Genomic DNA, 25,322 nt, shown 5'->3' with positions numbered 1-25,322 from the left:
TTTTTAATGAACATAATATTTTACGTTTCGATGACTTCATTCAAGGTATTCAAAAATGGCGCAGCTGCGACATTAAACAACTAATGACGTGTCTGCTGTGCATCATAAGAGTCATTCTATGGCCTTGCATTCTTCATTAAAAGTTATTGGTGATTTAATCCTTCGTGACTTGTCAGATAATTTGCTTGAATCCTGGCCGTATACTTTAGATGACCCCTTGCTCAGGGTATGTTGAGTTGAATTTGCTTGAGTCGTTGTTGAGATAGATTGAGATTACAGTGTGGCCAAATTGGTTTAGCGTTAGGGGGAGGATGTATAAAAAAGTCGTATGAAGATGTCCCTATTTAAAAAATCGCCTTCAGCCTCATTTTAGGTGCAGTTTTTACAAGTAATGTGGAAAAACTATACTTGACGTCAAGCTCTGGTGGAAAGTAAAAAAAAAACTCCAAATATTGTCATTAAAGATGTAAAAAAACAACATTGCAAGCGCGACAGCACGAGTATGACGGTGCGAATCGTACATTGGAACATTTTTAATCTGTATTCCTACACTAGGTATGCTTTCACAGCAAAAGCGTCGTGATGATGTAATTTTAAAATTTCTGAGGATGTCATTATACTTTTCATTGGGGGTGACTTTCCCCGCAAAATCACCAATTTGGCCGCACTGTGAGATTAGGTTAGGTCCCGACTGGAAAAAATGCCTCCACTACGCTGAAGTTCTCGGCGGAGGTGATGCGCCGAAATTTCGGCGCAATGGTTTATGCGCCAAAATTATTTTACCAAGCCATGCTTCATGCGCCAAAAATTTTCAAGGCTTACTGATGGCTGCAGGCTGTAGCCACGCACTTTTCGTCGAGGGGGGGGGGGGGCTGGCGTGTGTGTGTGGCTGTCTTCCAGTGACTACTGTCTACAGACGGTTGTTGGCACGGTCGACGGGATCGGGCAGACAATAGACATCAGCAGGCCATGCGGGACCGAGCACCAGCGTTCGCTATCACAAAATCTCCTGACTCACAAACTCACTGGCATGTTCCATAACGTAACCTTTATTTTGTTGCCCGTCTCTGATCAGCAGTATGTGCCCAGCCGGTGACTGACGCCTGACGGGGCCTTCAACAGGCGTGGTGCAAGCACGGCCGATGGGATCGGGCAGATACCAGGCCACGCGGGACCGATTGCCAGCGTCCGCTCGCAAACCACACGCCGGAAATACAGGAATCACAACGGTCAATACGCAAACGATAGCATACGTTATCTGAACTAGGGGATCCGACAATCCATAACCTCACTCTCGATCGGTGAACTGTTCCCGCCGTGGGAGAGTCACAATCAGGTTCACTGAACATGACTTAAATACCCTGAGACGAACACGAGACAAGATGAGTGATATTTAAGATGTTTAACTCCCGAAGACATTTAACCCTCGCCGGCCGAGGGGGGTTGGTGCCACCCCCTGACGGGTTTTTCGCGACTGCTCCGGAGCCGTCTGCGATAGAGGGATAGAGAAAACCGTCGATTTACGCCGAAGTACGCCGAAAATACAGGGCCCTCTAAATTGAAATACACGAGTTGAGATTGCTGCTACAGTCAAATAATTGCTTCTTTGTCATTTTCTACTCAGCGCAGTACTCTCTGGACCTGTGTTTATTATCTGTTGATGTTGTTGAAGAGTTAGGGCGCGCAGTGTTTATTATCATCTTGATTCTTGATCTGTTCGACAAGGTGAGCCTGGCTTGGTTATACACCATTTCTACATAGATTTCATCAATTACAGATAACAGTATTACTGGATTGGAAACAGAATTCCGGCGGCTGCAGTAAGAGGCCGAAAACACAGCTGAATATTTTGTGCCCTGACTGTGATATCTTTTCTCACAGTGCCATGTGGTGTGGTTTGTCGTAAGGTGTTTTGGTTCTCTTTTGCTCTGCCATCTTATCTCCAGTGTAAGGATCAACATTTTCTTAGCATTTATTGTCTAATATTTCACTCAATAATTTTATGTTTTAGAGTCCAAGAAAGTCGCTGAACAACTCTGGCAGAAGTTAAGATGGACAACATTGAAGTCAGTGAGGATCCTGTTGGCCAACCTGGACCAGTCAGCAAAACTTGCACCAGGATTGGCCAGGTATGTATGCATTGAGTCAACTGCAGGAAATATTGGGAGGCGAGTGCTGACTGCTGATTGTGCTAGCCTTTACAAAATTCATGACATATTCAATGTTCTTATCATGTCTTTGATTGCTAAGTTCTTGGTCTGTGGTCATTATGAATAGGAATTAGTAAGTTATATAAATGAATTAATGGTAAAGGAACTTGTTGTCATGTTGTTCTGCTTGTCATGCCCTCCATCTTTTTCACAAGATTTTGCCACAGCTGACCTGCTTCAATTTGCAGAGGTACCAGAAGCTGCTGGATGATGTCACACCTCACGTCAAATGGCGCTGGGTGATCGCAATCATTTACAACATCCTCTTCATGGCGCGCATCATCGTCGGTCAGGTACGAATGGTCTGTTTGTCATAGGTGCATGTTGGTGGTGCAGTTATCTGTGCTATGAATGGATGCATCCCCTACCCATCTTGGGTGAATTAATGTGTTAGAATTCAGTAGTTCTCACTTCTCTTAGACTAAAGTAGACATGGGCTGCTGGGGCTGGGCTGGCTGTCAATAGATAGAGCTCGGAATGCGCCTGTTTTTCTTATTTCCTGTCAAGTTTTCTTGACATAGTCTCATCGTCTGTTGACATGTATGACATCTTAGGCAGGTGTGCTGGAGAGTAAGTATGCCTCAAGATAGGTAGGTACAGTAGTGTAGTGAACAAAACGAGTCCCCTACTCCCTATTGAGGCCCCAAATGTCTGGTCCCCTTTTTTGTATATGTCTGGGTGTCTGGGGCGTTTAGTGACACGGGACCGCCGGCCCTCTGGCCGGCTGCCCTTCTGGTCACGTGTCAGCGTCCCGACACCCAACATAAAAATCCATGATTACGGAGCGAGCGAAGCGTGCGTAGTTTTTCGTAGGTTAACGGAAATTTCTGAGTATGAGCGGCCGGCCGGCCGGCCGTGCAGACGCTTTTGTGAGGCTTATATCTCAGCAACCACTGGACCGATTTACATGCGGTAATTTTTGTAGGGTAGCTTAGCTTCATTCCTTCTACCAAGTATTGGACTATACCCAATGCATGTGGGTGACCCCTTAAGCACGTGCCACGTGCAAAACGAAGAGGTTTCAGTTTTGTAACGATTGCAATATCTCGGTAACTACTGGGCCGATTGCGCTGAAAGTTGGCATGTAGGTAGGCACCCACTAGGCAATGCATATCCATGTGCCACAGTTGGGGTGCTGCTGCACGTGCGCACGTGCAGGGGTCGATTCCAGATCTCGAGAACAGCTGAACCGATTGTGGTGAAATTTGGTACATGGTTAGGGACCGGTTAGGACCGGTGTGCCGTGCAAAAATCAGTTGGGACCCATTTTGCACGTGCGCACGTGCAGGGTGCCGCTTCCAGATCTCGAGAACAGCTAGGCCGATTGCGCTGAAATTTGGCACATGGCTAGGGACCGGTTAGTAGGGTGCAGTGCAATTGTTAGTTGGAGGTACCCCTCGCAATTTCGCACGTGCAAGGCCCTCCCTCTCGCTCGCTCCGTTGGTCGCCCCAAAAGGCGTTTTATTTACTGGTTTGGTAAATACATTATCTCACCCCTCCTCTCTCGACTGTGCTGCCAACAACACCTTCGGACCCCGGCTCCGACGAGGGCTGCCGAAGGGGCCGTCCCACCATCCGTACCAGCGGTGGTGAAGATATTTGGCTACAGGTGGGTTCCTTGCTTAAAATTTAGCGTTGGATTTTAGCCGGCTGACATTAAACTTATGCCAGCCAGCGGCTTTTATTTATTTTAGCCGGTATAAACCGGTATACTTTAATTAAAGCGGTTGATGCGGTCGCCAAACTGTCCAATCCCAATAGGCGTTTCGCCGTTTCGACCAGTGAGTTGGTGCGAAGCTGGAGGCCGTGCCGGGGCAGCGTGTGTTTGCTCTGAATATCCGAATTATGAGTGACATCATGAGAGCGAAGGGAGAATGATGCAGCAAGTGTTCCTGGTGATAAGGTATTTGTTTTCGATAAATACTGGCCGATGAGCACATCTCGTACATCTTCCTTAGCACACTACAACAGCGGACTCCATCACTGACTACAGCGGCACCTATCAGCAGGTGCCATGGCCTGGGTACACCGCCACCGTCTGGCTGACCCACCTGGCCGCCTGCCGTCGCTGTCGCTCCGTCTGCACGTCGTGCTATGCTGTTCTTCGCCAATTCGTCTAGCCACTGTCGTCGCCCCCGCCAGCCGCCATCAACATGGCGGAGCATTGAGCAGAATATATTCGCCATCAACGCGTTGTCGACCAACAACGAGGCCTCGAGCACCCTCACTGTTTGTTTCACCAACTTCCGCTATGCTGACGTCTTCTGGTATCCGTGCCAGGGTATATAGAACATCTTCCGTGCTGTGTGGCGGCAGCAAGCGCCTCGTTGACAGTGGCCAAACCGTCGCGGCGATCTACCGGCACTCCGCAGCGGTGTCTGGCGCCTCCGTCGACAATGGCTGAACATCGCGGCGACGATAACGACGACGACTATGATGACGAGAGAACCAAATCTGAGAACAGCAGCAGCGGCGGTGGCGCTAGCGGTCGTGCAGTGTGATCTGTGAATTAATGCAGTTTAGGACCGTGATTGCTGATTGGTCGACTCCTTTTGTCGGCTTGTTGGGGAGGGAAGATATGTGAAGAAAACACTCCCACTCCCGATGGAGGCCCCAAACATCTTCTCCTTTTTAACTGCTTGGGTATCTGGAGGGCATAACGACACGGGAATGGCGTCCCGTCATCCATAAAACCCATGCTTTTGTAAATACCTACATTCTCGCACTTCTCCTCTACCGACTGTGCCGCCATCAACTCATGCGGACCTCGGCTCCGACGAGGGCGGCCAAAATGGCCGTCACACAGTAATACATAATTTCTATGACAGGAAGAGCAGCAGCGCTTATACTGACAAATGTGTCACCGGCTTGTTACAGCCCAATATTTCCTGTTACAGGGGTGGTATGTAGTCACCTATGCCCTGGCGATTTATCATCTAAACCTGCTGCTGGCGTTCCTGTCGCCGAAAATCGACCCGGGACTGGCCATGATGTACGATGACGGTAAGATACTTTTAGATACCTACTTTGGTGATGGCAATAGCAATACTTAGCGTTTTTTAACGTCATTTATTCGGTTGTTGTGACAACTACTGCAGTAGGTACAGTCGCTTGCTTTTATGCTCCCTTATGTAGTGGGTAGATATGTCATGTGCAGTTCGTATGTTCTGTCGACTTGTACCTACATTGTTCGCTTTGTCCACCGCTCTACCAGAGGATGGCCCGGCACTTCCAACGCGGTCTACCGACGAGTTCCGACCGTTCGAGCGGCGACTACCCGAGTTCAAGTTCTGGTACAGCGTTATGAAGGCGACCACCATCGCGTTCTGCTTCACCGCCTTCCAGGTCTTCAACATCCCCGTCTTCTGGCCTATCCTGGTCATGTATTTCATCACGCTCTTCTGTATCACCATGAAGCGGCAAATCAAGGTACGCCCGCTGTTTCTGCATGTTGCGGGATCAATACACCTATGCAGTGAGGACATCGATCCATTGTTATGCTGGGATTTTTAATCTTTTACTTACTTGCAAGTGAGCGAACGTAAATCATATTTCTATTCATCGTCGTGTTAAATGTTTTGTGACACGCGAACTGCACCGTGTACCAGATTTATTCATGTGAAATCGATATGAATCACCCGTCCACCGATGTTGACGCTACGTTTTCTCCGGCAGCACATGTTGCGGTACAACTACCTGCCGTTCTCGTGGGGGAAACCCAAGTACGCAGCGGCGCCCACAACGGACACTATATAACCGCCCGCCGGCGGAATAGAAGCGATGTAACCGCCCGTCACCCGAGCGGGCATGATATAACCGCCGGCCGTCAGAGCGGACACTACTCGGCCGGTGCCGACTCTCACTGCCGAAACGGTACTTGTGACGAGAGCGTGCCATGGCACATACTCTATGTCGCAACACTGCGTGGGCTACATACGCTAAAACTACAGCAATGGTGTGGGTCTGCCGGCTAGACGCTATATGTGCTGGAGTGGCGGCGACTGGACGATGACGATACACGGGACGTGATTCATCCACACGTCAGCCACCCCGGATGACGTGGTATCCTGACGTCAGTGGATCTGACGTGTTGTTACTTCACGTTAGCGATGTGGCGCGCACACATCAGTGACGTGGCATGTGAACGTTAACGATCGACCTCAGTGAAAGACGACTTGTCGAAGGCGAAGCAGCACCTTTGATGTTGCGTATGCGACTCATGAGTCCACTCACGGGTGTTACGGCAGTATTTGTTACTGGAAACTGCGGACAAGGTGTCGCTCAAGTGCCATTGATGGGTCGGGCGTGGTGAAATGAACCACTTATCCACTCAGCACTCGCACTCAGTGATTATGTGACACCCATTTTCTCCATGGGTGACGTGAGGAGGCGTGCCTGTGAGCCTTAATGCACGCCACCGTGGACAGAATGTGATGCGTGGTCACGCGAGCGGCAGGTCTGTGTTCTGGATATGAATGTGGCGTGGTTCCCAAAGCGTCTGTCGACTGTTTCGTGTTTTGTGTCCGTGACCATCCCTCGCGTGCAATACGGACTCGCCGATACAGTCAACTGTCCATGCGTGTATGTGTTTGTTTGCGTATGAGATAAGTATTCCCGCAGGTTATTTTTCTCTGTGATTGATTTTGTTTCGGTAGAATCACTGAAATGGCCTGGTTCAGGTCAATCTGTCAACATTGCTATCGAACCGGAGATCCAGGCATCGTTTCCTGTTTTATCCGCGCATGTGCATTCAGCATTCGGATGGTTAGTGCGCATGTTTATTTTATTCGAGCTGTGGAGTCGGAGCGTGGCACAGTGGTTCGTTTTATGAACACGCACTGACAGTTGTGTACGACATACGCACATGAACACGTTTATTTCATCCAGAGGTCACCTACCAGCCATGCATATCACTATGCAGTATGCACCAATCCACACAGAGCCCTGGAGGCTCGATAGGCGAGGCAATACATGCCGACGAACCTGTTTGACCATCGAGTGTTCTCGTTGCTGGTGGTATGGCGGCGCGATGCCGGTATTCATCAGGCTAGGGGAGTATGGACGAACGAGGGCGCCAAGGATGGATCGATTCATTACCAGAGGTTTGCGCGATACACGCGATGGACAGGCGACAGCGGTCGTTATGTCGGGCAATCTCGAGCTGTCAACGATGGGCTATTACTGACCGCGTCGTAGGCGTGTGATCGTTAATAGCGCTGCAATGGAAGGTGCACTTTGGAATGAAACAACTCAGCTGCATGAACTTATGGCGTTCATAGCGTTACCCAATGTCTTGTTCGTGCTCCCCTGCTCGAGTTTGACGTGTTGTAATTAATTACAGTCGGATAGCGGACACAAACTGAGAAAATGGCGAGGCACATGCAATATATAATGTTGAATTGATTCATATATTTGGCAAACCCTTGTTGCTACATGGCAAACCCGATATACAAAATGCAGATACAAAATATATAAATAATAAGACAAGCTCACAACGACGAGTGAGTGGCTTCAGTTTTCCGAGAAACATAATTTGTTAATCTACGACATGCTTCACTGGGAACGTAACGACGACAAGCAAACAGAAAATTCAGCCCTAAATACATTAAATATTCCTAAGCTCCAACATCTTTGCAAAATCAAACGTAGGGCTCGGCAGATTCGTGCTGGTTTAACATTGGTACAAAATATGCAATGCAACATAGTTGACAACAGAACACCCGAAATGAAAAGCTCGCGTCGTTCACACGTTGGTGAACCCCACCATGAGATGAAGCTCAAAATCATCCTGAGGGTTCTACGCACATGTTCTACGTGAAAATGCTGAGCTGGCGAGCCCTGCCAGCCGGCTGGGCCGCCGGGGACCCAGAGATCTCATGTCTTGAGCCGACTTAGGTTCCAATATAGGACATGGCTGTGCCCCCGGAGTCACCCAGCGCGACGCTGCGCAACAGCATAAAACGAACATCGCGAACCATCGTCAGTGCGGCGACGAGACACTGCAACACACAAGCTACAAACGAGGCACGCTCGATTTACCAGCTCTCGACTCATTGTAACGCACGCTACAGTAATTAGACGTATGAATATCGTCATACGGCAGCACTGGCCGAACCACAAATCAACCCGCACCCCGATATTCAGCCCAGCAAGCACGTATTACATCGATGACAGCCCAAACAACAGCTCTATGGGACATTACACAAAGCATTGCACAATATCCCGCTTCGTGACCACAGCGCCATGATAAAGTTTGTCCGACGCGAAGTCGCAGCAGCCAGCAGAAAATACCTTCTGGATTATCCTCACAGCGGCACTGAAAATCGTTCACGTCTGATTCACTGCTAGGCTCGTTGTTTATCGCTCGCTCGTCGACTGCTCCCCTGAGTGTACCTTTTCCCTATCGAATATCGTCTCGCTCGCATTCGTTTAACTCCCGATGAATCCACAGCCTGTGCCCTCCCCACCCTCTCACTTTCTCCCCTCTCTTTCTCTCTGCCACCGCTCCGAACACGCACCTCACAGAGCTCACCCCTCTCAGTCTCTACAGAGCAGCAACCCTCAGCTGTTGGTCACCGGCAGTACACGACTGACCGAGTCCAGACTCATACACTTGCACGGACAGCCGGTGACCGGACACTCGGCGTACTCCTCGAACCATGCGCCCATGTGGGCGGCGTGCCCGCCGTGCCGGCACGTCTGGCACCAGGTGAACCACGAGTCGAAGTCGGCCGAGCCCTGGCCGGCGGCGCCCCAGCTGGAGGCCGGCGTGCCCAGCTGGATCATACAGAGCGCGCAGCGCGGCAGCGCCTTACGGCAGTGCGGGCAGCACATCGGCTGCGGGCGGAAAGGGACAGGCGAGTGAGCAATGCGTAGAGAAAACGGCTCCAGAACGGAGGGAACAAGAAGGGAACAAGAGAGAACGAAAAACAAGACGTCATCGTGAGCACAAAGCAAACTAAATATTCTTTGTATTGCTTGAACGACAGACAACCCTATCACACGACTGCGAGACGGATCATCAGTTAAAGATTCATTCTTATAAGTAAACCTGGTCACCTGACCTTAGAGAGCGGCCTGCGACCTCCCCTAGAAATATCACCTTGACTGAGTTGGCTCCAGTTCGTGCCATCTGCCGCCTGCGTCGCATATCGTCGATGTACGCAGACACGCTCTTGTTGCAGAAGTTGCACGTTACCACCGACTGCGGCAGATAGAAACACCCGTCATGCACTCGAACTCGAACACCGACGCAGCAAGAAGTTCACTGGCCTTCAGCCATAACTCATATCACCAGTCAGTTACCCAGCCATTCAATAAAGAGCTGCCAATCTCTACCTAGCTACCTAACCGTTCTTCCTGATTCTGGCGCGCTGCCGCCGACCTGACTGTACCTACCTCCACGTCCGTTAGTTGTGATCCTCGTGTTCTATTGACCTCATACGCAATTTTGAGCAAATCGGATTTCGTCGCTCAAGAAGTCACTGACGTCGACGCCGACTTCACGGACATGCTCTTTTCTGGCACTATTAGCCGGTGTACTCGCCTGTTTGGGGTACTGCTGCACGCCGGCGGTCTGACTGAGAACACGGACATCGAACCGCGCCCGCTGGTTCCACAGCCGCCACAGGTCCAATAGCGAGCGGTAGCTGCGGGGAGCAGAAACAAAGAAACAATGAATTATCACCTGACATAGGCAGACAATTAGATACCGAATTCTGGTTCCACAGTCGCCAGAGGTCCAATAGCGAGCGGTAGCTGCGGGGAGCAGAAACAAAGACAAAGAATGACCGCCTGACATACTAACAGCTGAGCAATCAGCAATGCCTCCACAACAACGGTTCCACAAGCCGCCACAGGCCCTACAGCGACCGGTAGCTGAGGGATCAGACATACACAAATGATGGCCAGCCGACTCACATAGCAGCGGTGCAGATTAAGGAGGGACAATCAGGCACATACGAGTGGAGCATTGGATGTAGGCGCAGTCGAGGCTTCTATGGCCGAGCTCACTGTCTATGAGCGAAACAACAGGTAGGGTGTTTCGCCCGCCCCGAATGTAAGGAAAACCTGACCAACCACCTCGGTCACTAAGTTGTCACAATCTGCCACAGGCGATGGTGGTATAGTGGTGAGCATAGCTGCCTTCCAAGCAGTTGACCCGAGTTCGATTCCCGGCCATCGCACTTCTTTGACCCCATGAGAATCAACTGCGGCATTTTATCGCTTGCCTTCCTTTGCGTTTGTCAGTCCCGCAGTTCGTGAGCACAGGTTAGGCTGCACCAAAGCACAATGCTGGCACCAGGCTATGGCCATAACACACATCATAAACACGATGCAACTTGACCATCTGTGATGCTCCTAGGTTCTGTGAAACCACTACTCGAGGTGGAAGGATGTCTCCATGACGAGGTACCCAAGTGGCTTTCGACTCGGAAGTTGGAACAGGTCACTTCATATTATTAGCTCAACATAATGGGTAAGCTGTTTTGCTCGAGAAAAATAAACGCCTCAGGCGCCCGGCCGATGTGGGGACGTTAGCCTTTACACAATGGGCGAGGTGTATGTAAGGGGGTACCTGGACCTGAGGACCTGGGGCAGCCAGATTTTGGCCAGCCTCACCTGTCGATCCAGACGCTGACGCGCCTCTCGGCCGCCTGGCCGGCGTACGAGGCGATCAGCGCCGCCGTCTGGACGTCACCGCTGACGTTGATGTAGTTCTGCAGCAGCTCCAGACCCTCGTCAGCCACGCCTGGTGGTGACACACAGCGGGTGAGGCAGGTCTGGTGAGCTTTAAATAGGGAAAGCATTTGTATTTTATAATTATGCCCAAGCCCGGAAATCAACAATCTAAGAAAAGCAGGCGATGCCTGGAGGCCCATTCCACCACGTGCTAGCAGCAAAATCTCTTCAGGTCGCTCTGCCGTCCAAAGCCAAAACACCGTATCCCAGGTTTTTCAAATTTTACAGGAGAACGATTTTAAGCTTTCTTACTTTGAGGTGTGATTTCTATGTGAAGGAATCAACATTCCATGATAGGAAAAATACCATTAGAATTGTCTGATCTTGCGGAATTGATACATATATTCAAATTTCATAATAATCATTATCATTTTACTTAGCATTCGATATGGTGTTTTGGCTTGGTTTGTATGTAAGTTTTGTGTCTTTTCGCGAAGCAAAAACACCGTATCGCGTTTTATGCCCCAATGCGGCGTTTTGGCTTGGATGACCTCCAAGTTACGGTAAAGTTGAAGCATACAATTTACATGATGGAATGATCCATCGACAATTGCCAGCATTCGGAATCATCGATGCTGCATCATGTGTAGGAAATAGACGGGTCTATATGGAGTTCGCGACAAAATTCACGAATAATTAGGGGAATGTTTTACGGTCTAAGGCATTTCAGCAATACCTGCCAGACTGTCGCGTGGGCGAAGTGGCTCAGATCGAGGCTGCTTTGAATGCAGCAAACAGGCGGTCCACCTCACTTCAGGCAAGGAAGCCAGTGGCGAATATCGAGGAGAGGCCGATCGTGAGTAGGTTGACGACGGGGTGACGGCGACGGTGTCAGTATGATGAAAGAGGTGATGATACATAAGATTAGGTCTGGCCATGCTCCTCCGTCCCTGGGTTACGGGTCTTACTCTTCAACTGAACAGTGTGGCAATGCCTGAGAACACCCGCAGCGCCCGAAAGGACTGTTATGTGGTGTCCGTTTGCATCGTCTGGGACGAAGGGTGTAGCCGGACGTGGAACGGGTGGAGGTATCTGGACGTGGCTGAATCACTTTTTTGCTTAAAACTTGGGACTTTCACACAGTCTACAAAGGGGAGAGCAGAATGTGTTTGATATCGGAGAGTCGGAGACTGAAGGCAGCGGCCGAGGGGGGCGAACGTTTGATGCGCCTACATCGGGCTTTTCTACAAATTTGCTACAATAAGAAGACGGTGCTAAAAATAGTTAAATGAAGCAACGGAGGTTTTGCCATCTTCTAGTTATAGGAAAGTCTGAGTTCCAGGCATATTCAAGCGTTCACCGGCCGCCTTCATAGGCTCCGAAACCAAATGATTTCAGTTTTGGGTATGGCTACGACATCGGCGTTCATGCCGGTGTTTTCATGTTAGATCGACTTTAGCGTCAGTCTGGATTGTGAAGTGGTTCGATTGCACACTGAACAGCATTCATCAGCGTCCACTTTTGGACTGTGTGAAAGACCCAAGTTGCAAGCAAAAAGTAAATACCAGCTGTTAAACGCCCGGCTACATCTTCCAGATGATGCAAATGGACACCACATAACAGTCCTTTCGGGCGCTGCGGGTGTTCTCAGGCATTGCCACACTGTTCAGTTGAAGAGTAAGACCCGTAACCCAGGGACGGAGGAGCATGGCCAGACCTAATCTTATGTATCATCACCTCTTTCATCATACTGACACCGTCGCCGTCACCCCGTCGTCAACCTACTCACGATCGGCCTCTCCTCGATATTCGCCACTGGCTTCCTTGCCTGAAGTGAGGTGGACCGCCTGTTTGCTGCATTCAAAGCAGCCTCGATCTGAGCCACTTCGCCCACGCGACAGTCTGGCAGGTATTGCTCTAACGGCTTACATCTTTAAATATTATTCCTCTAAAAATTGTGTCGTTATTATAATCGCCGTCAATTTTGTCATGAACTCCATATTGGATAGCTTATTTCCTAAACACGTTGAATCATTTGTGTCATAAGAGCGCATCTCAAGGTGATCGAGAGTTACAGACATCAACCGATGCCAAAATACCGCATATCAGTCAATACGGTGTTTTTGTCACTGGTTTTGTCGGAAACCTCGTCCGAACTCAAAGCCAGAAGACCGCATCGCACGTGAAACGGTGGCATGAGAGTGGCATAGGTTCAGCGTCCGCCAAGGCCAAAAGACCACATCGCTGTGATACGGTGTTTTGGCATGAGTTGACGACTTGAAACAACTGGTTAATTTCACAATCACACTCATTACGGCATTTTGTTGGCACCAAGTAGCTAAAACATGGTTTATCCACAAAAGCCATAATACCTTATCGGATATAATAAAAAATATAATTTTGATACAAAACTATAAATGGTACAGCTAAACGCAGCGTCAAAAATGGATTGTCCTGGTATCAAAAACCATATTTCGGAAAAAATGGCCCATACGGTGTTTTGGCTTAATTGGACGGCAGCGCTCATGATCTCCGAAATGTGCCTAATTTGTGTTCATAAAACCCGTGCCATAAAAAGTAAAATAATTCAGAATAGGCTTTGCCAACCTCATCTCTGCTTTCACCCAGTGCTACTGAATATGAGTGTTCGTGATCAGACTACTGGGCTATCTCCAACTAGCCTGTCTAGACTAGCGCCTTCTCGCTATACGCTCACATCCCGAAACCACCGTTCGGCGCCACCAACATACCGGTGAGCAGGATGGCCTGTAGGTTGGCCTCGTTTTTCAGCGTCTGTGTGATGTGGTTCAGGCAGCTGTGCAGCTTGTCATCGGGCAGAAAACGGCAGGCGAACGCCACACGGTCGTGGACGGTTATATCGTACTCCTTCTGTGGACGGAAGGCAGAGGCGGGAGTGAGAAACCGAGAGGGGCGCTGGGAGGCTGCGGCGGAGGGGTGGGAGAAACGTTAATGTCAAGAAGTGAATAAAAATACAGACCGACCCTGGGCGCGTAGCGCAGCGGATAAGCTGTAATTCGATATCTGTTGATATGATAAGCTGACTAGTTGATTCAAACAAATTCAAATTGTGTTTAAAGCAAACGCATCCACAATCTTACTCCAAAACACCGGCCGAAGACCATCTGATATGAGTAAACTGCAAACCAAATTCAGATCCCCCCTTCCCCAGCTGAGCCCCTCCGCCGTCCACTGACCAGCACGCCATCGTAGTCGTCTGCCTCGGCGGTCAGGAAGGAGAAGATGGCCCGGATGTACGGATCGGTGAGCGATGGCCGCAGCTCGGCGCTGATCTCGTGCCACAGCGCCTTCTTCTCGTTGGTGAAACCCGACAGGGCCATGGCTACCACCTGCAGACGGATTGGAGAAAGTTAATTGAGGGAACGAGATAGGTACGCTGCGTATTCTATGGGCAAATGATGTAATGTTTGGAGGTCTGCAATTTTATACACAGAACACCTGTGTCACCTTGTATGCTTGCTTTTCCTGTTTTAATTTTGCGATCACCAACGAGTTTGCAGCTAATGCCAGTCGACGTCAGATGCCGGTCAAATTACACCTCAAAATAAATTATAAACGTTACTTCAACCCTACCGCATTTCGCAACATCACCACATTCCCCTCTGCGCAAAGTGATGCAAATGGGGTTCACGAGTGGCCATAAATACCAAAAAGTCAAGTTTACCAAACCGAGTAAATCGCGATATGGCTAACCAAAGAAATGTTTGGTGCATCTGAAATCACATAGCTTTCATGTTTTTGTCAAAACCGGCCTCGTATATGATTGTCAGAAGTCGTGACATTTTCTATGTCGTAAAATGACTATCAGATACTTGCAAGTTCGAACGCCGCTAGCGTGCGTTCATTTTATACAAACTACAAACATTATACATGGCAATGATCCCTAAACCCTGTTGCTTCTCATGCTGGGTCACAAAAAGCTGTATCTCTTTTGGTCTGGCGGTGATTTAATCATCTGTCATCATGTTGCATTAACAATTTTTTAGTGAAAAATATTTGCTTTCGTTTCACCTACAGCAGCTAACACAGTGTGTGCCCGTTAGTACACCATACCATAGCATTCCCTAATCATTTCTGATCCACACCGTGAAAGAATTAAGGCGCTAGCACAGGGCAGACCGGCGCTATTGAAGTTTTTGTCCGGCGCGGTCGGGTGCCGCGGTCGGGGCGGATTGCTTTCACCGCGGATTGCAATTTCGACAGACGTTTGACTTTGACCTACTATAAGTAGGTCAAATATTGACCTTAAGTCAAAAGTAATATGCTCACTCGCGAGATCTTGTCAAGGGCAATCCGTTGGTTTTTGTTGCGAGGCGCTAGGACACTTCGTTTTGGAACAGGAGAGGGATGCACCGGCGAACCCCCGCTGTGGCCGCCCGCCCACCATGGCACCCGACCGCAACGGACGAAAACTTTAGTAGCGCCGGTTAGCCCTGTGCTAGCGCCTTAATTCTTTCACAGTGCGGCTCAGAAATGATTAGGGAGTGCTATGGTATGGTGCACTAAAGGGCACACACTGTGCAAACTGCTGTAGGTGAAACGAAAGCAAATATTTTTAAGTAAAAAACTGCGATTGCAACATGATGACAAATAGTTAGGTCAACGCCAAACCAAAAACGATACGGCTTTTTGTGACCCTGCATATTTAGAAGCAGCAGACTTTGGGGATCATTGCCATGTATGATTTTTGTCATTTGTACGAAATGAACGCACGCTAGCGGCCTTTGAACTTGCGAGTATCTGACAGTCATTTTACGACATAGAAAATGTCACGACTTCTGACAATCATACACGAGGCCGGTTTTGACAAAAATATGAAAATTATATTTTTCAGACACCCCAAACATTTGCCTGACTGGCCATATTACGATTTATTCGATTAGGTGAACTTGAAATTTGGGCCTTTTCGGTATTTATGGCCACTCGTGGACCCCATTTGCATCACTGTGCTGCGCCACCTTACCTTGAGCTGCGGGTCCTGGGACCTCCTCAGGATCTGGATGGCTCTCCGCAGTGTGAGCTGAAACACGGCCACGGCGGCTGCGCGCGCGTGGTTACCCTCCTTCTCGAGCGCGTCCAGCAGGGTGTTCTGGGCGAGCTCGTCGGTGGCCCAGCCGCACAGCTGCAGCGCCCGGTCTCGGCTCGCACTGCGGAACACCTTGCACTTGGCCACGCGCTCCACTCCGATCCAGCTGCGCAGTTCGATGGTGGATTTGACCGGCGTGCTGCCGTCACCGGCTAGTACAGACCTGCCGTGGAGGGACGGGGAAGGGTGCGGGGGTACTGAGTAAGGGGCAGAGGGGTACAGCCAGTGACAGGTCAGGGTTAGACTGCACGGTCACAACTCACTCGTGTCAATGTGCCGTCAGCCTCATGTGGTGAATGTAGTTATAATTGTGCCCCTCCATCAGCGTGGGAAATCAACGCACACAATTAACGATGCTCATAACCTGCTCATCATGTACCGCAACAATCTCCTCGATGAGATAGTTCACACACGAGCAAAATTCGCCCAATCATAGCCGTAGCTGATAGCATATCGAACTGTCATCTAAGCCATCCCCTACTACTCTAGCCCACCACTAATCCCTCGATCCCCGCGCCAGTGATCGCTCTTCCTGATTGGTCTCCCACCTGACGCCCTGGAACGCGCCGGCGCCGGCGGCTGCGCTGCCCTCCTCCGCCGCCCGGGCCTGCAGCTGCTGACTGTACGCCATCCACAGCCACACGTTCTTGAGCCGGTCGTCTCCAGCCAGCGCGGCGTTATCGCTCAGCCGGTCCGTCACTCCGTAACTGAACGGAATGGAAAAGATGATAGACGTCAAATGACAATATATCGGCGCCATAACTGAGGCTGCCTAATTAGAATGACGGATCTGACAAATTTTGGGAAAGGTAACACTTGTTTTCACTAGGATTTCTTACCATAAGCCTGAATGGCAGTTCAGAAATGCAGGCATAACAGTGATGTGTAAAAACCCCTTAATAAGCGCAAATGAAACTAGCCTATTTCAAGCATCTCAGTTCACAATCTTCGAAACCAGTTGCTGCTGCTCTAAAGTTTAGTGCGTTCAACTCAATCAAAATGATCAGTATTTTGAGAGCCCAAACACATCCGACCCCAGTGTGGTTCCCGCACACTCACCCTTTGAGGGCTCGGTCGCGCATCACCACCGAGATGTCCTCGAGCTGATCATAAGTGTCACTCTCGTCACTGACCAGGTTCAGCCTCCGGCCTCCGTTCGACCAGATGAACGAAAATCCCGGCGACCAGTTCATCGTAATCCGTTCGAATATTGTGAAGTCGCTCAGTTTACCTGCGGGAGGTAAATAGAGTGAAGCTTACTAAAGGAAAGAAGAGTAGTATGAAAACAAACATGAGTTTTCGGAAATACTACATACTATGATAAGACATTATTATTTCATATTTATTATACATATTCATTATTATCTCCTGATCATTAGACAGTCAAGACTGATGAACTATCATAATATGCTGAGCAGAGCAGACCTAGCCCTCCCCAGTCCCTCCCCGCCGTCTCACCGGACGCCGACGAGACGACGATGCGGTTCTCGTCGGTCGGGTGCCACGAGAGGTCGGCCAGCGGGCCGATGCCGCCGCACCCCTCCACGTAGCGCTCAGCCACCGTCGGCTCGATCTCGTCGTTATTGACGCAGTAGTGGTTGATGTCGTGCAGCTTCAGCAGGCCAGAGTCCTTCCCCAGAGAGGACAGAAGGTCTTGGCTGGAGGTAGGAGGGAAGAGCACGGGTGAGAGTTAGCATATTGGACGATAGGACAATCAGAACACGCATAGAACACGTACACTAAAGCACATGACATCATTAAATATAACTTCTCGTTGATAGACAACAGCTTCTGCGCAAGAGAAACAACTATGTAAGCCTTGCACTGCGGTTTCACATACGAATTGCCCCAATCCGTGGCTCGATTCCACATACCTACACTGCAAAAAGTCTACACAACCTTTATCACACCTAGCATGAGCAGCTGAGCTGCTTTAGAACCAACTGAACCACCTGTACCTTGCAGCACAACCCACAGTCCTCCGTCCCCGGCTTCACTTACCGTGTGGGTGACCATCCTATGCCGAAGATGGCCTTAGTACGGGCGTCTGTGAGGGTAATCACCGGCTTCTCGAAGTTCCGACGGTCCCAGATGGCCACTTGGTTCTCAGCGAATGTTGCCAGCCTGCCAAGTGCCAGTACGGGTCAGGTCACGTCAGGTCAGGTCAGATCGAGAAGTTAATACAGCTATATCCGATTGGACTTACTGGAAACCCATACGTGATCAAACACTATTGAAGGTGTCTAAAAACATCGAAATCAACGAGTAGTTTTAAAAAGTCATATGCTTACATGGTGACTGTGCCATTCAAGTAAAAATTTTACAGTTCCAAGAATATATAAATATCCAAGAGAAGTTGAGACCATATAAGCAGACGGTTACAAATAGTGCGCTGCGCCAAACTGGCCGTGTTTCTTACCTGTCATCCAGATAGGGGTCGACACACAGGCCGTACACCAGTCGGGTGGCAGCACTCATCTGCGGTTTCACCGGATCTGGCAGCACAGAAGGCGTCAGTCACACACGGGTAGTCATGGCAACGGCAGCAGGCGAGAGTGAGCAAAGACTCATCACAGTCAAATAAGGCATGATATAGAATGAGGCGAAACGAAATAAGGGAAGTAAAAACTATCACATGATTCTCAATTCATCGGCTTTGTCCATGAGCTTTTACATAAGTCGTTAGAGCCGCTTATAAACTATATTTGCAAAGCATTTTTTTCGGGATGAATAAGTTCGAACGAATGTAAGTCATTAGTGAAGCAGAGACAAAACAGAGCAAACAACACAAAACGCACATCGCTGCACGAGAGGTACAACTAAAAGCGCCATCTCGGATACCTGCAAAATCTGAACTCCGAGCGAAGCATGAACTCAGCCAGATTATTTCAACTAGCATTAGTAATAGGGCCCCCAAATATGACATAAGCGATGCCTGCCAATACAATGAAATGAAGTCGCTAGGTCGATAAAATAAATAAACAAACTCGATAATCCCTAAGAATCCCGTTAACATCTGTAAAATGTAGGAAAATTATTTAGAGTCAACGTAAAATCCATTACGATTCTCAAGTCATACAACTTGTGCGTGAAGTCCCCTAGCATGCCAATAAACTTCTCAACAAAACCACGGAGGGATGCGTTGCTGGTGGTGGTGACATTTCTCACAGTGAAGGCAGGTGGCGGCATTGACACCACACGCGGCAACTGAGCTACCCTGGCGGACAGGCCGACTCTACAGGCCGGCCAAGCAGCTACACTCACAGCCAGCGGCACAAATACAGGCCGCCGCCAGTCAGCTGCAGGCCGCTACGGAACTCGCTGGCACGCGTGAAGCGGACGACGGGCTACAACTGAGCACCTACAGAGGCCGCCGCGGAACACAGCTCAACACGCCGCGGGTCGGGCTGGAAGCAGCAAACTAGCGGGCCGTCGAAGGGGAAGCCGGCGGCGACGGCGGCACATGCTGAACAAACGGACAAAGGGGGAGGCGGGCCGGGTGGCTGCGCAGGGTAGGCGGGGAGCGAGGCGCTCTCACTTACACCTGGCCAAGCCGGTCCGGTCGGTGGCTGAGGTGGCGAGAGAGAGCGTTAGTCAGCGTCACTCACACACACTTCACACGCCATGCAGGTGAACCACGCCGCTGGCTGACGGTTCACACACTCCCGCACACAGACAGGGTACATGTAAACGCGGGGGGGGGGGGCACAGTGGGAGCGGGCCGACACGCCGACAGTTTGAGCTCCCCATTCCACGAGCTTTGTAAGTTGAGCACCATCACCACAATTATGGGAAGACAGTTAAAAACGATGTTTGATAGAATGCTTGAACGACAGATGGGCAGGATGTAACACGCATAATTAATTAGAAACCACCTCCATTTGACCTCCACTCAAGCCATGGAGTTATGAAATACCGCGAATCCAAAACACCTCTCTCACACGGGGACCGAAAACCACCACACAGAACAAAAACTAACTACGACCGCACCGGACGACACAAGACTGCAAACACATCTTGAACAAATCAAGAACAATAATGGCAAAACCATAAGGAATTAAATCGTAGTTAGAACCAGGCATTCGACAGTATTTCGTATCACACCACGTCAAATCAGGAAAAGACCTGACGTCAGGACGTGTGACGTACCTCTGACGCGCAGGTCGAACACCTTCAGTGTGCGGTTGTTCATGCCTGCCACCAGCACCTTGGGCTGCTTGAACCAGGCCAGGGACGAAGTCGACTCAGAGTTTCCGATCTCCAGGTAGGGCTTGGCCGGCTCCATACCCAGCCGAGATGACGACAGCTGCCGCAACATAGGGTCGTGACAAGAATTGTGAACAGCTGATGGAGATGAATGTTCTTAAATTTGGCTTGTACTGAAGCACATTTGCCTACGAAAACAAATTATTTGTTCCTAAACCATATTCAAATTCGAAGCTGAAAGAATCCGACGCCTGCGGCATTCTAAACACGCTTCATTATACGGCAATAATGGTACCTCAAACTCCGTCTACATATTCGTGATACCCTCGACTCTGCCCCCACGAGTGACGCTCCCAGCCCCCAGTCCGTGACCCGAGTGTCACCGCACCTGGCCCGGAGCGCCGGTGGCGTCCCACACGAAGATGGAGCTGTCGTTTCTGTGCTTGTCCAGCCCGACGGCCAGCAGGTTGGAGCCATTGCGTTCCCAGGCCACTGCGTTACACTGACGCTCGTGTTTCGGAACTGGCGAGACCGAGAGATACGGATTCGTAAGAGCTTGATGTGGTAGCAATGATGACAAAGGTGAAAACTGAAAGCATCAAAATAGGAAAAGTCGGCCTAGCCGAGTTTGCACAAAATTTAACAGAAACTGCTGCGCTATTGCACCTTCTGAACACGCTGCTTAGGCACAAAATGAGTAAAACGTGTGTTGACTACGATAGTCTGATCACCACACCTACCAAAGTTGTTGAGCACATTCAGGTCCATGTAGTTTTGGCTGATGGCGGCGAGCGAGACGGCCCCGCTCGTGAGGCCGACGGCGAGCAGCATTGGCGAGCTGGAGTACGGACAGGTGGCCAGACAGCGGATGTACTTGAGCTCGCTGTATGTGGCCACCAGCTCCACCTTCCGACAGCAGTGCGAGCCTGATGTGGATGGGGGGGGGGGGGAGGAAGGTGAGATAGACAGATGAAGCTGTGACTCTTGGAGAGTTAGATTCCAATGTTAGATGGGAGAACAAGCATAATAGTGTACGGTTCTCACATTCAAGTATAATAATGGATAATGTACGACAAATAGAAGTCTGAGAAAAGATAAAAAACGAGATGATAAGTGAAACTTCAAATCCAAATCTTTCATGTAACTTTGTTCATGCTTTTTTGAAATCAAGTGCATGGTTTGCATTCCAAAATTACGAACGAAGCCTTAAATTCAATGACAAAACGTACATGCTTGCAGCGCACACTGTGCCTAGCTCATAATATCACAACACATCACCCACCATCTGCGACAGGATGACTTTTGTCCGCGTCAACTCTGTGTAAGGAGATCTCATTTCCCCACGAGAGGAACATGTCCTCCTTGTGTGGAATCCATTGGACCCTCATTGTTAGACTTAGGAGACAGAACTGGATTGCAATTGGAGTTCAGAGACAGAAGTAAGCGAATTAGTAAAACAAGCTTGAGACCAGACGCAAATGGTTGACCTTAGAGCTTCATTACCACCTGAAAATAGACACAGGTAGGTTACAATTTGATATACCTTCTTAGGATAGCATGTTGTAGTGCTTTAGTATTCCGTAGGCTCATTATGGTTTTTGTTTTTGGGATCACATTGGTATATGTATAAATAATTTTTCCAAGTTTAAAAATCAAGCGTCAGCATCGTAACAATCGTTAGAGTGGCCGCATTGCCCGACTCTCCTCTACATGAAAAGAGCTCCGTCTTGTATTTCTTTGATTGCAAAATCTGGTCCAGGTCGCACGCTTCGTCCTCTACCTGTATGCCTGTCTCCGCCAACGTTACAGGCCATGCACATTGGGCAGGTCCCTCCGGCATGCCGATCGGTCTTCCCAAGCCCTGTGAAACCCCACTGAAAGACAGTTCCAAATGCCAGTCTGAGTCGCCTCACTGGCCGGGTACGGCCCACTCCAGAGTCCAGACACAAGTTCCATGGTTAGGGGCCCGAAGATCAACCAGCCCAGTCCGCACCTTAGTTCCAACCAAGATTCTTAAAGATACATATTCTGATTCTTACAGACACAGATACAGATTCTTACAGGTTCCAACCGTCCAAGGGCTGTCACAAATGTCAACCTAAGCGGCTTGTTGGCACCAGGTGGCCTCGGGATGAACATCACGTACTCTTCATCGACTCTGGTTTATGATTTGAATGTAGTTTTACTGTGAAGTCCAGACTAAAAAACATCCATACACTTCGCCGGATGCCTGCGAGACCATCTTGCGCCGAAATTAGGCGCAAGCGATTTTGCGCTGATATTTCTGCATGATCTGTGCCGAAAATTGGGTGCCTATTTGTGCCAAAATTAAGCCACTTTTACGTAACATGTGCACATTCTCCGATCACGGCTATATCAACCAGACAGAGCGTTCCGGGGCCTTGGACGCCCTCCCATGTTTGAGCGTCCGGAATAAGTGAAACCCAATACCTCAATACGCTTAGCACACTCATTATCAACGCCGTGCCGTGAAACAAGGCCGGAGCCGGAAGTTCCGGAGCCACAAAAATCGACGGAGCGGCGTATTTGAGGCTGGCGGGAGCCAGCGACGGCCGGGCAGCGGAGCAGCACGTGCTCCGGCACATCAGCCTCTTCTCGACACATGGCGCAGAGCGCCGCATGGCACCGCTTGTCTGGGCACTGCTGGCACGCCGCGTAGTGGAGACAGCCGATTCGGTATATGTACTGGAGCGAGCGGTCCCAGTGGCCCGCCCTCATCTGGTGCACCGAAACGGCGTCCTCTCGCTCCTCTCCGGGGATAGGGAGCAGCGGCGTGCTCCCGAGGACTGGCTTGAACAGTGACACAGACCAATTGTCGCGCCATTGATGCGAGGACGCACAATGAACCACCCTGGTCAGCGAACGGGCGTTTGAGGGTAGGGTGGCCGCTTGTTTCGCCAGGTCGTCCACGCTCCCATCCTCCTATATATCGCAGTGGGCAGGAACCCACTGCAGTATTACTTAACAACGCTCGGCGATGTTCAACAAGGTCTTCTATACCTATTACCTATCTCCACGCCGAGGGTTCAGGCCTCACCTGGACGGCCGCTCCTCCGCTGAGAAGACTCAGGCCTCAGGGCAGCTTGCCAGTTCGAGCAACGACAACCGGGGCGGGGATGTCTCATCCCGACACCTCTCCAGAGCCGCCTGCACGGCGAATCTGCTGCTATGTAGATTGACCAGCATACCGACTAAATCAGTGACCGTCTTTCACCAAACAATTTGGCGGCCACCTTGCCCTGCGCCTGAAAATTCAGGCGTTGCCATTCGCTGAATTTGGAGTATGCAATGTTACGCCGGACGTCTGCTGAAATTTTCAACAAAATCCTGCCACTACGCTGGCCAGCTTCAGCATAACATGTATTTTTCCAGTCTAGAGTGAAGCAAGCTTAGGTTAGGTCTCGTTTTGTGCCAAAATTCCTAAAATCGTCCATTTGAGCCAAAATTTATTTGTATATCTGTGCACCAAAAGTTTGGCAAAGTTTGAGCACACTGGACTCTATTCTGTGCCGAAATTGCGGTGCAATATCGAGCAGTTCAAATCACGATTGGATGCCCACTGGGCAAACATCAGGTACATGGTACCAGAGGAGCTAGAAAAGTCCAAAAGGTCACGAGCTCGATGAGAACGGTTCCCTACAGGCCAAGTGGCCTCTAAATTCCGATCAAATTAAGGTGAGGTAAGGTAAGGTACGTACTAGGTAGGCAATCCCCCCGTTACGCCATTGACAGTAACATGAATTTTCCAGTCTGGATTGTTGTTTGATACTGATACTGCAAACATGGAGGATCTTGATGCATTTTTATTTGTTACGGAGCGAGCGAAGCGAGCGGAGTCTTACGTAGAATAACAGAAATTTCTGAGTATGAGCGGCCGGCAGGCCGTCCGGCCGTGGTCACGATTTTGCGACGCTTATATCTCAGCAACCACTTGACCGATTTGCATGCTGCAATTTTTATAGGGTAGCTTAATTCCTTCTACCAAGTATTCTGTATTGGACTATTCCTGATGCATGTGGATGTGGGTGACCCCTTATGCACGTGCCACGTGCAAAACGAAGAGGTGTCAGTTTTGTAGTAGTTGCAATATCTCGTTAACTACTTGGCCGATTACGCTGAAAGTTGGCATGTAGGTAGGCACCCACTAGGCAATGCATATCCATGTGCTAGAGTTGGGGTGCTGCTGCACGTGCGCACATGCAGGGGTCGTTTCCAGATCTGGAGAACGGCTGGACCGATGGCGCTCAAATTTGGTACACGGTTTGGGACCAGTCAGTAGGGTGCCGTACACAAGTCAATTGGGACCCATTCTGCACGTGCGCACGTGCAGGGTGCCGCTTCCAGATCTCGAGAACGGCTGCGCCGATTGTGCTCAAATTTGGCGCATCGCTAGAGACCGGTTAGTAGAGTGCCGTGGACAACTCAGTTGGAGGTACTCCCTCGCAATTTCGCACGTGCAAGGCTCACCCCCTCGCTCGCTCCGTTAGTCGCCCCAAAAGGCGTTATACCTACTGGTTGGATAATGGCGGTCGGAGGGGCTGATGAAACCGATAATTTGAGAGCTCTTCAACAAAGTTTAGTGCAAGTAGATATCAGTAACATTTTTACACCTACCCGGTTTTCAAGGTAATTTAAAAAAAATATTCAAAGGGCTATAGCTAAACCTATGCTCGGCTTAAATATTGTAACATGAGGCTTTAAGCGGAACCTACGCATAACGTGTTGGCAAAATCGCAATGTTCTTTATGCCGATCAGAGAATACGTCCCAAAAGTGAAACGCCAATTGCCTAGCAACAAGCCTACAAATTTAAGTGATTTTTTGTATTATTTATCGTATAAATATAGCTTTCATCGTTAAAATGAAAATTTAAAGCAATTTCTATGTCAAATTCGAAATTCAATCAACAAATATGTTGGAAATCAAAGCAAATATCTTGATAAAAACAAGTTGCCTGGCAACGTCTACTACTTTTTCGCAATCGCTGAACAGATATTTGTCGACGCTACACCTTTTCTGTCACTAATTTTTGGTGTTTTATGAAAAGTTGAAATTTTTAATTCTTTTGACGTCCTAATT

At 49.5% G+C, this 25,322-nt stretch overlaps 2 protein-coding genes and 1 non-coding gene across 13 annotated transcripts; 2 read left to right on the top strand and 1 right to left on the bottom strand.

The window, feature by feature from the left end:
* The first annotated feature begins 71 nt into the window (after positions 1 to 71).
* On the top strand, positions 72 to 7,204 carry LOC122378521 (protein RER1-like). 3 transcript variants are annotated; one of them, XM_043359658.1, is made up of 7 exons: positions 1,550 to 1,643; positions 1,687 to 1,725; positions 2,012 to 2,129; positions 2,399 to 2,503; positions 5,108 to 5,213; positions 5,425 to 5,639; positions 5,886 to 7,204. In XM_043359658.1, exons 3-7 carry the CDS (start codon positions 2,052 to 2,054, stop codon positions 5,964 to 5,966), a joined length of 585 nt encoding a protein of 194 aa, XP_043215593.1. In that variant the 5' UTR covers positions 1,550 to 1,643; positions 1,687 to 1,725; positions 2,012 to 2,051; the 3' UTR covers positions 5,967 to 7,204. The 3 variants fall into 3 exon arrangements, with proteins under 3 accessions (XP_043215591.1, XP_043215592.1, XP_043215593.1); XM_043359656.1 differs by lacking the exons at positions 1,550 to 1,643; positions 1,687 to 1,725 and adding an exon at positions 72 to 226; XM_043359657.1 differs by lacking the exons at positions 1,550 to 1,643; positions 1,687 to 1,725 and adding an exon at positions 88 to 142.
* Positions 7,205 to 7,599: 395 nt separating this feature from the next.
* Positions 7,600 to 24,982, bottom strand: LOC122378520 (GATOR complex protein MIOS-A-like). 9 transcript variants are annotated; one of them, XM_043359652.1, is made up of 18 exons: positions 24,957 to 24,982; positions 21,506 to 21,729; positions 20,964 to 21,149; positions 20,612 to 20,745; positions 20,167 to 20,323; positions 19,560 to 19,586; positions 18,437 to 18,512; positions 18,019 to 18,141; positions 17,476 to 17,675; positions 17,077 to 17,248; positions 16,566 to 16,724; positions 15,895 to 16,180; positions 14,108 to 14,260; positions 13,643 to 13,781; positions 10,833 to 10,962; positions 9,757 to 9,859; positions 9,313 to 9,414; positions 7,600 to 9,047 (listed from the first exon to the last, which is right to left on the bottom strand). In XM_043359652.1, exons 2-18 carry the CDS (start codon positions 21,609 to 21,611, stop codon positions 8,772 to 8,774), a joined length of 2,529 nt encoding a protein of 842 aa, XP_043215587.1. In that variant the 5' UTR covers positions 21,612 to 21,729; positions 24,957 to 24,982; the 3' UTR covers positions 7,600 to 8,771. The 9 variants fall into 9 exon arrangements, with proteins under 9 accessions (XP_043215587.1, XP_043215586.1, XP_043215585.1 ...); XM_043359651.1 differs by having other exon boundaries at positions 24,859 to 24,963; XM_043359650.1 differs by having other exon boundaries at positions 24,909 to 24,960.
* Positions 10,325 to 10,396, top strand: Trnag-ucc. Its single transcript has one exon. It is a non-coding gene; the product is annotated as a tRNA-Gly (tRNA).
* Positions 24,983 to 25,322: the final 340 nt, after the last annotated feature.

Source organism: Amphibalanus amphitrite, unplaced genomic scaffold (assembly GCF_019059575.1).
Source record: "Amphibalanus amphitrite isolate SeventyFive unplaced genomic scaffold, NRLGWU_Aamphi_draft 000061F_arrow, whole genome shotgun sequence".
Lineage (NCBI taxonomy): Eukaryota > Metazoa > Arthropoda > Thecostraca > Balanomorpha > Balanidae > Amphibalanus > Amphibalanus amphitrite.
The sequence above is the reverse complement of the archived record's forward strand: the minus strand, read 5'-3'. Positions and strand labels throughout refer to the sequence as shown.